The sequence below is a fragment of the Heliangelus exortis genome, chromosome Z, assembly GCF_036169615.1.
Source record: "Heliangelus exortis chromosome Z, bHelExo1.hap1, whole genome shotgun sequence".
Classification (NCBI taxonomy): domain Eukaryota; kingdom Metazoa; phylum Chordata; class Aves; order Apodiformes; family Trochilidae; genus Heliangelus; species Heliangelus exortis.
Window position 1 is genome coordinate 49159202 of NC_092454.1, and position 13832 is coordinate 49173033.

A 13832-nucleotide genomic window follows, 5' to 3' on the forward strand; every position below is an offset into this window, starting at 1 on the left:
TTCACAATCTTAACTGCAATGTAGAGTAAATCTGTACATTAAGCTTCATATAGCTGTGCTACAAATTTCAGAAACCAACACTCCACAGAAGGTTTGTAAATTACTACAGTTATGAGAATTGTCCTAGAGACCTTTCAGGACCTTGAAATTAGCTACCATTGTGGCACTTCTTATTATGTACTTTTATACTAAGTTAATACTAGCAGTAAATTAAGTCACAGTCTGCAGATGCTTTATGCAATAGTGGAGAAGAAATGTGGCTGTAAAACCACCTTAAATATCTTGGTATATGTGGCTAACCATGGCTTTGCAGCTCCAGATTATTAAAAGACAACACACAGAATTTGATCCCATATTTAAAAGGGACTACTACACTCTGTAGCATAAACACACGTCTCCCATGAGTCCTTCTCTCTCCCTTACTGTAACTTAAACAGGAAGAGACTCTAGTATCACTTTCCCTTCATGTTCCTCTCTAGATTTTTCCATCTGTGTTGGTGAATCCAAATGACCTATCCCAGACCTATACAGCACAGGACACAACACTGGAAAGAACAATACAGGGTAAGAGAAGAAAACAGCACAGTGGAAGAGAAGAAAACAGGAAGAAGGATCATGTGTGGTATCAATACATAAAACTGTGCCTCAGTTTTTTAAGTTAGCCTCACATAGGCAGAATTAAACAAGCAGAAAAAGCATTTCTAAATTTAATTTTTAAAATCTCCATAGGTAATCTTTCTAGCCTACAGGAAAGACTATAATTTCTCTTTTAATACTTGCAAAATGTTCATATACTACAGCAGTGAGAACTGTGACAGCAGAAAACAGCATACTATAGTTTCAAGAAAAAACATGCTAGATGAGGTGGACACCTAGAGCTGAAATAGACTGGTGTATGACAATGTGTTACAATCAATTAATGGAACAGTGTCATGGAACAGCCTTTGTAAGACATAGGGGACTAGGAGTTTTTGAAACTCCCACATTGACTCTGGATCTCAACATCAGTCACTGCATTAACTTTAAAAGGATTTCCCATCCCAGCAAGCTCAGCCACTTTCATAAAATTGATATATCGAAACAGAAAAACAATACTGTAGTGTTAAAACAAAAACAATTTAAATTTATGAAACATGTAAATTATTGATGTGAGCTTACTCTTTACTAAGAGTTGTATCTCCAAGTAATTTGGCTAGTCTGTAAGATATTTTATGATAAACATACATTTTCAAATATTAATTAAAACTGTTTATATACTTGCTCATTTGTTGTCCTCTGCAAGTTACATCCTGTTAAGGCTTTTGTTTCATCTGCCTGAACTGCAGCAAGTTGAGGGTCATTCATATTTGTTATTTGTGTACTCTCATCATCACACCGGGGAGTACAGGGTCCTGAACACAACTTCTGTGCTTCGGTGTTAAGCTCTGTCTCATCTGGCACTACAGGAGGGACAGGTTGTTCTACAGATCCTGACAAGGCATCCAGAGCTGTCACAAGCTGTACTGGCGGGGTGTCACTGCTCTCATCTGGTGATGGATCAATGGAAAAGGCTTGACCTGGACTCTCTAACGTGTCAAACAATGGCTTTATCGTCTTAAAACTCTCCGAATCATCGAGGGATATCAGCAAATCACTGATCTCAAATTCACCAGTCTCTATGGTCTCTTCAGTGAGTGCTTCCACAAAAATCTTCCCTGGGGATGTCTGTGAAAGATCTGTGTTGTTATTAGAGGAATGATCTTTTACAGTATTATCTGTGTCAAGCATGGTCATGCATGTTCTCAGGCAACCTCCTAAATCCTGCGGAAATATATCTTGTTCCTTTGGAACCATTATCATATCCTCCAGAAGGACATCTAGATAGGGGCTTGTTTCTGGAAACAGATCTTCATTACCTAATTTCGGTGAAATCTGAACATTAAAAAATAAATTGTTTACAAAAAAGGAATGGAACAACTCTTTCTAAAAAGCACGTAATTAACACTCTGGAAGTCATCCACATATATATGTATTTTTTATTTTTTTTTAATTTTTGCATAAAACTACAAGATCTGAAGTCTTCCCTAAGAATTCATACAATTTCTTAACAAACAGTTAGACTGAAGTCTCAGTTTCAAAAGTAGAATTCTTAAGCTGTTAACCTCCCTAGCAGTGAAAATTCAGAATAAATTACTAAATGTGGTATAGAGCCAAAGGTATTATGACATTCATTGCCAATGGCCTGAGGGTGTTAACAGGCTTTAAAAGAAAGGGATTAAATATTTCTGCCACCCAGATACAATGAATGTGAACATACTAATGATAATATAAAAACCATAGTTTGTAAAACTCAATCTATGAGTTTTGATTGTGTGTTTACGTGGATGCCAAGCAGATATGGAGCATTTCTACCTCATAAACTTCAGTTCAAAAGCTTAGGAGAATGTTTGGAGGGTGCACAGTTGAGCTTTCACACTGAGTATAGAACCACAAAACTCTTAAGTGTTCTCAGAAAAGTAATAATGCTATCATTTTTCTGACCACCTTGATATGCTTTTCAAGAGATGCAACCACTTTTATATCAATTAATAGCTTTTTCATTGTTTCCCTATCCCTTTTTCAAATTCCTCTGCAGGATAAAACCAGATGCCTTAGCAGATCTAACACACAGCTTTTTCTATATAATGTTTGAATGTAATAGTGGTGTTGCTTAATAACACTGGATCTTAAGATCATAGAATCATAGAATCACAGGACTACTCAGGCTGGAAAAGACTTTCAAGATCATTAAGTCCAACTTTGGCCTAGCCCTATTACCGTACTTCTGATACCACCACTAAACCACGTTCCCAAGCACCACACACAGAGGACATTTAAACACATTCAGGGATGGAGGCTCAACCACCTCTCTGGGGGGGAGCCTGTTCCAGTGGTTAACAACCACTGCTGTAAAGAGGTTTTTCCTGATATCCAACCTAAATCCTCCCTGACACAAGTTGAAGCCATTTCCCCTTGTCCTGTCATCTGTCACCACTGAGAAGAGACCAACCCCAATCTCACTACAACCTCCTTTCAGGTATTTGTAGAGTGATAAGGTCTCCCCTCAGCTTCCTTTCCCCCAGACTAAGCAGCCTAATTTCTTTCAAAACATTTTTAGACTCTTGCTGCCAGCAAGTGGCAATGCTGGGCAGTGCAAGAATCCTTTTACCACTTGTAACATAATTTTGCTGAAGCCCTGACACAATAAAACAGGGTAGAAATCTGGCAGCATTTAGTCATGTCCAGTTTGTAAGCCACTAAAAATCCCTGATTCCTTTTTGAAAATTATTCACCAGTGCTCAGCTTCCTTTCTTGTACCTGTGCAGCTAATTTTTCCTTTTTAAGTACTGACTATACTTACCTTGCTATATTGAATTAGTTTCTTTTTAGACTACTTCTTTCATTTACACAGACTTCAAACAACAAGGGAAAAATCCTAATTGCGTGTTTTTCTGTACTTGAAGAACTGTGGTATAAACACTGTGTATGTATATCACAAACTTCCTAAGAAAAGCCATGGTGCATTTTTGAAGAGCAGGTGAAGCTTAGATTTATATTAATGGAGAAGGATCAGGTAGGCATAAATGACTAATTTTACTAGATCCTAAAAACCCGAATGCCAACTGAAATCCAACACTTAAATGTGACTGATGTTCACAAAGCACACATGCAACCATAGGTCTCTAAATTTCTTTAGCTCTCATTCCTACTGGAAAAATCCAGTGGGACCTTACAAGTAATTAAAATCTGCTGAGAATAAAAAAGGCTAAAGCTCTCCCTCCCCAAAAACCCTATTCTTATCTGCCACTTATCCATAAAAGACACTTGAAGCCCAGTGCCTAAGATCTCTTCACCTTTAATTGTCTGTTCAAGAGAAACAGAGAAGCTGCTGAACAAGCGCTAAGTCAGCTGAGAACTGAACCAAAGCAGGGAGTTTTCTCACTCCTGTGAACCACAGTTTGGTAAAAATGGTCTAAATACACTTAAGACTCATTCAAAGGAAGAGCAAGAGTGTCCCATCTCTCCCCTCAACTCAGCATCTGAGAAGTAAAATATCATCACTGTAGTAAATGCAGGTTTGAATCCATCCTCGATCAGAAGAGCTATGTAAAAATGCCAAAGAGAAAAAGGTGTCTCTGGCATAAGGCTGTTAATTCCTCTTAGGGGTTGAACGCCAACCATTTGCATGGCACCTGCCATTTCCTTCCTCTGAGCATGAGCATGCTACTTCTAAAGCCTTGATTTAAATTCCACTATCAATTATTCCCAGTAAAAATAAAAATCCAAATGCTCCTTAATCCAGACATAAGTCCTGCTGTACTTCTAGTGTCAGCCCAAAATCCTGTCTCTGAGTATGGCCACAGTCAATGCCAGCATCTGCTTACTGACAACATCACACAAGAAAAAGTAGATGGACAGGAAGTTAATCAGAGGTCTGATTTAAAATAAATAAATAAATAAATAACCCCCCCAAAATTACTTGACCATGTATAGAAAAACTGTGTGTTAATAAATGCACTGCAACCAAGACCTCTGCATGAGCCAGACTCAGCCAAGCCTTAGATGTTGACCCCTCTCTGTGCACTAGAAAAGGAAGCTTAAACATGGACTGTCTGCTCCGGGACATGCCAATGCATTGACATCAGCCTAGTGAATCCTGACATGGAAGGATTTTTTCCCATGTGTTTGAGCACAGTTAAAGAGTCAACAAGAAACTGGTGACTATTTGGTGTCACAGACTGTGATTTGCACAAGATAAAACTGGACTAACACTAAAGCAAAATAGTAAGGGTGAAATGAAAATGTTAAGTGTACCCTGCATCTACTAGCTCTGAGTCACACAAAAGCAGAGAAGTTCAGCCCTTCTATATATACATAGAATAACCATGAAAGAGTTATGGCTTCAGAAGGCCACAATTACCAGATTTCATGAGAATGATGGGGATCACTGCTGGGGACATAAGGGATGCACAGAGAATCAGAACAGTAGAAGCTGTAAGGCCTCTTGAGATCACCTAGTCCAACCTTGCTGCTCAAGCAGGCTGCCCAGGACTATGTCCAGTCACATCTGAGTATCACCACAAGCACTGAATGCACAACCTCTCTGGGCAACCCTCTTCACATGTCTGACCACCTGCACAGTTCAGATGGGATTTCTTGTATTTTAATTTGTCTCCACTGTCTCTTGACCTATCAGTGGGCATTACTTAGCTGCTTCATCTTCACTCCTCTCTGTCAGGTGTTCATAAACACTGTGAAGATCCCTCCAAGATCTTCTTCCAAGATCCTTCCTCTTCTTCAGGTTTCTCAGCCTGTTCTCATTTGAAATCACAAAATAAATTAAAGAAAGAAAGAAAGAATAGTTTGGGCTGGGAGGAAACTTTACAAGTCATCTAGTCCAACCCACCTGCCATGAGGTACAACTTCAACTATATCCTGTTGTTCGGAGGCCTTTTCAACCCTGGCCTTGAATGCTTCCAACATTCTGACATTCCTCTTTGGGCAACCTGTTCTGGTGTTTCACCATTCTCACAATAAAGAAAAATCTGCCTTAGATATACTCTGAATCTACCCTCTTTTAGTTTAAAACCATTACCTCTTGTCCTGTTGCTACAGGACCTACTAAAATCTGTCCCCATTTTTGTTATAAGCCTCCTTTAATATTTAAAGGCTGCAATGAGGTCTCCCTGGAGCCTTCTCCAGCCTGAACAATCCCAACTCAGCCTGTCTTCACAAGAAAGGTGTCAGAACCTTCTGATCACCCTTGTGGCCCTCCTCTGGACTCATTCCAACAGGTCCATGCCCTTCTTGTGTTGAGGGTCCCAAAGCTGACACAATACTCCAGGTGTGGTCTCATCAGAGTGGACTAGAAGAGCAGAATCATCTCCCTTAACCTGCTGATGACACTTTTTAATGCAAACCAAGCCAGAGCTGGCTGAGCTGTAAGCACACACAGCCAGCTCATTTCCAGCCTTTCATCTCCACCAGGAGTCCGAAATCCTTCTCCTCAAGGCTGCTCTCAACCCTTGCTCCCACAGCCTGTATTTATACAAGGTATTGTCCCAACTCAGGTACAAGATGTGCACTTGGCCTTGTTGAGTCCCATGAGATTAACATATTCCCACTTCTACAGCTGGCCCAGGTTCCTCTTGATGGCATCCTTTCCCTCAGGCAGTCAGTGTGGTGTCACCTGCAGTCTTCCTGGGGGTGCATTTGATCCCACCATGTCACTAATGAAGATATTCTACAGTACTGGTTCAAGTACAGACCCCTGAAGGACACTACTTGTCACCAATCTCCATTTGCACATTAAGGTGTTGACAACTACCCTCAGGATCACAGACTCACAGAATCATCTGCGTTGGAAATGGACCTCTGAGACCATCAAGTCCAACCCTTAATCCACTGCCACTGTGTTTACCAGACCATGGCATTGAGTGCCACGTCAGTCTCTTTTTAAAAACGTCCAGGTATGGAGAATCCACCACCTCCCTGGGCAGCCCATCCCAATGCCTGATCACCCACTTTGTAAAGAATCTTTTCGGAATGCAACCAACCAACCAATTTTTCATCCTCCAAACAGTCCAGCCATCATATCCATATCTCTCCAATTTGATAAAAGGATATTGTGGGTGATCATGTCAAAGGCCTTACATAACCAGATACACCAGTTCTTTCATCTTCTTTGTGTCCCTGTACTGGACTCGCTCCTATGTGTCTGTATCTTCCTTGTACTGAGAATCCAGAACTGGACACAGTAATCCAGAGGTGGCCTTACTAGTTCTGAGTAGAGGATCACCTCCCTTTGTGACTTCTTGTCAACACTATTCCTAATGTAGCCCAGGATATTCTTTTCCTTCTTTGCCACCAGGGTATATTGCTGGCTCAAGGCTCACTGCCCATCTCAATCCCTGGTCCTTCTCTCTAGAGCTACTTTCGAGCCAACTGGTCCCCAGCATGTACTGGTGACTAAGATGACCCCTCCCCAGATGCTCAACTTTGCATCCCCCCTTGCTGAACTTCATCAGATTCCTCTCTGTACCATTCTCAACATATTCAGGTCCCTCTGAATGGCAACAAAACTCTATTGGTGTACCACTGACTACTGCCAGTATCATCTCTGAACGTGCTGAGGGTGCATTCTGTTCCATTTGCCAGGCTATTAATGAGTATGTGCAACATTACTGACCCCACAATTGACAGACTAACCACAAGAGAAATCAGATCTGCTACATCATAAAAATCAAGAAAATTGAGCAAGTCTCATTTTATGGTATAAAGACTTATGGGTTTTTTTTCCCCACCACCTGGCTCCCTCAAAAAAAAAAAAAAAAAAAAAAAAAAATTTAGAGAGAATCTTTTCTTTTTATTTATAGGCTCAAATCTATGGCACTAGATGGAACAGTCATAATGCTGTGATCACTGCAGTAAGAAGGTTATCTCAGCAGACAGTTACACAGAATATTGCTGCAAATTGCTCCACGCTGGAACATCAGACTAGAAATACTGGTATCTTTCTGTAAATTAATGTGATGTTTCCTAAGAAGCTGAAAATGGCAGGAAGCACTACATGGACCCAGTAAGATTCTTGTGTTCCTCCAGCTCCCATGCAGTTGATATCACTAATGCTGAAGAAATCCTCAAAACTGTCCTCAACATTGCAGTAAGTGTTTGTAAAAGCAGTTACTTCAATAGAGCAAATTCCAATGACAGTTTCTTTGTCCAGCCCACACAGACCTGAAAGCAATGAACTGGCCAGGGATGAACTGAGGCTAGAAATAAAAAATTACAATATTGGCATTATGCCTCAGAAAGCAGACAAACAGAGGAGTTAACAATGTAGAGGTATCAGAGAAGATCCAAGTAACATGACAGCTGCAGACAATAGCACACAGACAGATGAATCAGGGGCAAGCGTCAAGAACTCCTTCATGAAATGCTGTCAGTGTTTCCTCTGCTAAATGGAAAGAAATCTAATCAAGCCCTTCACTGCTGCTTGGACTTCAATGACTGCAAACCAAGAATGGAGGAAGTGCTGGAAGGAAAAAGTGGAGAAGGCAAACGGAGAATGATAGAATCATAGAATCGGCTGGGTTGGAAGGGACCTCAGAGATCATCAAGTCCAACCCTTGATCCACTACCGCTGCAGTTACCAGACCATGGCACTGAGTGCCACATCCAGTCTCTTTTTAAATATCTCCAGGGATGGAGAATCCACCACTTCCCGGGGCAGCCCATTCCAATGCTTGATCACTCTCTCAGTAAAGAAATTCTTTCTAATGTCCAACCTAAACCTCCCTTGGCACAACTTAAGACCGTGCCCTCTTGTCTTGCTGAGAGTTGCCTGGGAAAAGAGACCAACCCCCCCCGGCTACCCCCTCCTTTCAGGGAGTTGGTAGAGAGTGATGAGGTCTCCTCTGAGCCTCCTCTTCTCCAGGCTGAACAGCCCCAGCTCCCTCAGCCTCACCTCATAGGACTTGTGCTGGATCCCTTCACCAGCCCAGTTGCCCTCCAGCACCTCAATCTCCTTCCTGAACTGAGGGGCCCAGAACGGACACAGCACTCGAGGTGTGGCCTCACCAGCGCTGAGTACAGGGAACCCCTGACCATCAGATATTTATGTCAGTGGTTAGAAAATCTTCATCTCTTGCTCAAGATATTTCTGGGCTGTATGGTTCACATGTATATATTGTTGAATTTTTTCTGCCGTGTTTTATGGAAGCTGTCAGGAAACTCCTCCCCTCCAAGGTTTTTTCTTTTATGTGCAACAGCAGTGCTTCCAAGCAGAAAGCAGACAATTACTAAAATAGTTACACTCATAACACTGAAACTGCATTAAGCCTATCTAGATTAGTGTTGACACAGTACCCATCCTACCACCTGCCTTCAGCAGTGCATTTCCACATCTCTTCATGTGCTGCACTGGCACTTACCTCATCTGGGGAGCTGAACTGAAAAGATAACTTGGCTGAAAAGTAACCCAACTTAAAAAAAACTGACAAGAATCTGACAGTGGTTTCTCAAAATTTGCTTCATGTCGTAGTCAAATAAGCACCAGAGCTGGCCCAAGGGAAGCAGCAGAAATGCACAGCAAAGAAAAAAGGCAATAAAGGCAATACCTTGCAACAACCAAGTAGATTGGCTCCTACAGAAGTGGAATCATCCCTGATTCAGTAATACTGAAAAAGGAAGTGACAAATGGGGGAAAGGTAGCTCCAAAGCCATTCTCTCACTTTTACACCACCAGAGCTGAAACCTGTTGCTGATGAGCATCTCTGGAATAATCAAACTATGTATCAAAGAGACTGGTGCTAATTATTTTTGCTTACAAGTAAGCCATTATTCCCAAATAGAAGAACACGTAACAGATGCTCAATTCCTCTTCAAAGACCCTCCTAATGCCTCTCCCATAATTCTCAATTGCTGAAAACATGTTTTAATCTACAAGTCTCTATTACTTCAGCTTAAGTTAAAAGCCTTTACAGATTCTGTGTCATGGTGATGTCTTTCCTATATGTACTGGTTTGAGACAGGATAGAACCAATTTTCTTTCTCATAAGAAAAGAAAGAAAATATCTGGCCAGAGATGCAGGTATTAACAGGGCAACTGGCCCAGTGTTAAACCATGTTACCATGTCACTGTTACTGCTGAACTTCTTCCCTTCTTCTCGTGCCCTGCAAGCTTAATAACTGCAGTTACTTCCCAAAAAGCAGAAAATAAAGTTAGCTCTTAATTTTTTTCCAACTAATGAGATAAGTGTCAGCTTCAATAGATTTCTGCCTGCTTTTTAAAGTAAAAGAACCAGGCATTTTTCAGTAAAATCTTCCATAATGCTGATTAAATTATATTTCTTATATATTCTGCTGTATAAATATACTAACCTTTTCTTCTTCATCTTTCTGAAATCCATTCAATTTGACATCTAAATTTAGGAGAGTAAACAAATATTTCAGTTGTACTATCACTGAATACCAGTTCTGAAAGTTCTCAACATCTCTGATAAAATGGCCTCACTTCCTCATTAAGGCTTAAGTTTCAAATTCTAAAAATTACTGTTGTTGTGTTGCTTAAGTGGAACTGACAATCAGGTTTGTAGTTTAGCTCTGTTAGTCACTAAACTATATTCCAGGGTTACTTTGTCATATCCCTTCACTGTGGTTTAGAAGATTGTGTTTCCAAAGACTATCAGAAGGTGGAATTGCCGTGCATTGCACAGGAGGAGACCTATCTTCTGCTCTCTGTAATTACAATGCAATTAGACAATCCAGTTTAAACAATCCATTAATCTACTTCCTCTGAAAAGGGCTGGTCCCAAGCCTCCTACTTCCATCACTGTGTTTTGACATTCATGTGACTTCCTGGGAATTTCCTGATGAGAAACAAAGTGAATGGTTTTCTATCAGATTAGCAAAAATCAGCTCAAGCAGGGAGACAGCAAAACAGACAGTCCTGCACCGCTGGGGGCACAGAGGCACAGAAATTCAGCTAAGGTACCAGCAGGTGACAGAAGGATCTGGGAAATGACCAGTAGCATTTTTTTCTCCTTTCTTACATATGTCTTTGGTTCCTCGATATGTTACCAGGAAGCATGTAGGAACCCTCAGTTACTGTTAGATCCATAAGGCACTGCAGTACCATGTGGCCTGTAACTTTTGTCAGAAAATTCCACAGCAAGGAAATAATTTGAAGCTGGAAATCAAACACCAGCTTGCAAAAACACTTATTTCTTCAAACAATCCAGAGTAACTGCAAAAACCTAACCTGTAGTACAAACCATGGAAACTAAACAACTGTTTTAAAGGCCACACATAGTCCTATTCTAAATAAATCTACATGGATATTCACCTTGAGCTTCTCAATTAAATTTTGCACGACTACAGCAAATTTCAGTTTTGTACAAAACACAACTTACCTAGAGAATTATCCTGCTGTTCCACTACTGAAGCATTTGCTGAAAAATCGGGCTTAGAAGTATTTTCAGTAAGTGAGGAACAGGTCATCCAACCACTAGAATGAAATAATGCAATAAAAATTTCTTATTTGAAACAATTTTAATCTGCTCATCTTAAGAAAATTTCTATCATACTTTGGGTTTATTTTTGCAGTGTTGTACTTAAAATTATTTGTGGAAACAACTGCAATTATTTTAGAGGCTTACTTTTCTTTGCAAATGCATGCAGTTACTAAGACTTCCAGATTTCCTAAGTGGAGCTAGTTATGTCTGTATTTTCATTTTCGAAGTGAAAAAATGGCCCTTCCCATTTTTTATTACTTCTTCCTGTATTTCTACTATAGTTCCATCTTCTACTGAAAGTGTTCTGCAGTTTCTAAGAATAAAAGGTCTAATGTTATTTACTACATATTTTTTTTTGTCTAATAGTTTTTCCTGAGTAGTTTATGTCATTCTTGTTGCTTATGCCCTTATACCAGTAAAGGCAGTATCGTAAATAAAATTAAATACAGGTACAGTTTTACACATACTGGACACAGAATCACCTCTGATATATGTACAGATCTTGCACTAAGCAAGCCAGAACACTGCACTACAACTGAACACTGAGAATGTAACAACACACAAACGGAAGTGTAACAGATTTGTTTAATTGCAATATGCCTAACTGGCACTGCTGTGTAACATATTATACTCACTGCAGTAGAGACTGAGACGGGTCCAATGCATCCGCCTCTTGAAGTATCTGAATGAAAAAATGTAATTTAACAAGTTAATAAACAAAATACTTCATTATTTATTTTCTCAACTTCACAACATGCCTATCCTCTTTCTGTAATTGAGTTGGGAAGCTGAATTTTTAGCTCATATCTTTACATATATAAGTAGTAAGTTACAAAAGCCGTTCCATTGAAATACTTTATTTCTGCAATTTGGCAAAAATGTTAAAATATGCATCAAGACTACGAAAGGCAATGATTACCTGGAAGGAAAACATACTATGCAACTAATGTATGATTGCTTTAAACTTCAAATGGCTTATACAGCAAAAGACCAAAAGACAAGGTATTTTCATTTCATTTCATAAAACTCTCAGTTTTAATCTTTTTTTTGTAATAATTCTCCCTTTTTGATTAAACAGGACAGGACGCTGGTCCAAAGACTGGATTTAGTACACCACTCTCAAGATCCCTGGAAAAGGCAGAAGCAAGGAACTTAGCTGACAAGACCTACACATCATCAAGCTCTAGATGGCAGGGCTGACAAGGGGTGGACTTGATGATCTCTGAGGTCCCTTCCAACCCAGCCAATTCTATGATTCTATGACACATACAGACACAGGGAAGTGCATGTGCATAAGGAGAGAGCTAATATCAGAGCAGAAGCCAAATTCCAAGTCCTCAGTAAAAGGAGCTCGGATCCACCCTTTGTGCTTCTGACTGTACACAGGGGATAGATTTCCTCTACTATGGGAAAAAAAGAGCCTTTATGAAAAGTCTAAGACAACCCAGAATGATTAAGATTGATAAGTGAACTGCAGAATATTTCTCTCCCAGGTGAGCTTAAAATTGGGTAATATTAGAGAACTACCAGCACACTGGCTGGAAATTAAAACAAATAATTGACATACTGCAGAGAACGTTCATGACATTAAGAACACTCTAGGAAAGAGCACCTTAATGTAAACACCAAGTGGTGACTTTTTTAGCTTGCACAAGATATTGGCAACACAGTATGAACAATTACCTTAGCAAAAGGTGGAGATTGCCCAACAGGAAGGACTACTGAAAGGCTCTCCAGAAGAGACCAGGTTCTTTAGAACAGTTTGTGCAACAATTATTGACTCATGCAGTTCCAAAATATGACAATGGGGTAGATGGCAGAAAGTTATTGACTTTGCTAAATACACTCTTTGTACAAATCAGCCTGTGTATTTACACAGAACATTATTCAGAGACCAAGCAAGGTCAGGAAGATAGCAGACCAACAACTAAATATCTCTGACTTGCTCAGACATTAAAGCTCAATAAACTACCATTATATCTCAGAAGAAGGAGGAGCCATTATGTCTGCTAAAAAATTAGGTTCTAAGTAAAATCAGTGTATTGCTGATTTGTTGAGAGATGTTCTCAGTTCATAAAAGTAACACAAATACTATTTGTGACCACTGTCTGCAAGTACCAGGAAGGGCCTTTTGTCCATCTCTTTTGCTTTTGGTAAGGAAATTGATGCATATTTCAATTAATTTTTCTCATTTGTGCACCTACTTACACAATCAGCTGAGAGGACACTGTATTTGTTCCAAAAAAAGCATTATGCTCAGAAGCTGTAAATACTACCTGACAACTTTAGCTGCACTTCACCCAACTGGGCACGAAAAAAACCACAAAGCCAAAACACTGTAAATGGTGAAAGCACAAACTTAAAACCATGATGCCTGCCTGAACAAACCGTGAAACAGGGTGTTAATAGAAAACAAAAAACCTGTTCTGTTAGTTGGAAATAAACTATTTGCTAAGAAGTACTAGGTTTCTTGGCTTTTCTGACTTTTGTTTTGCAGACAGGGAAGTTGTTCTAGTCTCCCTTATTAGGATTGCAGACTGGCTACTCTGGTGAAAGCCATGAAGCTGCCAAATGCAGCAGCAAGGCAGACCAGCTCCCAGAGAGGAAATGGGCACTTCCCATATTCCCTCTGTCCTTAGGGAACTGTGCTAATCTTCACTTAGGACCACCCTGGGACATGAAGTTATGGAGAAAAGCATTTGAAAAAAGAGCATTTTTAAAATTTTGTTCATCATTTCCCCCATTACCAGTTGAGACAAATTTATTTGCAGTTCTGTAATGCTCTGTGAAAACATACAC

General features: G+C 40.0%; 1 protein-coding gene across 1 annotated transcript in view; it reads right to left on the minus strand.

The window, feature by feature from the left end:
• ANKRD31 (ankyrin repeat domain 31) overlaps positions 1-13832 on the minus strand; it is a 64949-nt gene that overhangs the window by 48668 nt on the left and 2449 nt on the right. Inside the window, exons 4-7 of the mRNA XM_071731741.1 lie at positions 11669-11715; positions 10932-11026; positions 9901-9941; positions 1258-1911 (exon numbers count right to left, since the gene is read on the minus strand). Coding sequence (XP_071587842.1) covers positions 1258-1911; positions 9901-9941; positions 10932-11026; positions 11669-11715 — 837 coding nt within the window. The remainder of the gene's footprint in view (positions 1-1257; positions 1912-9900; positions 9942-10931; positions 11027-11668; positions 11716-13832) is intronic.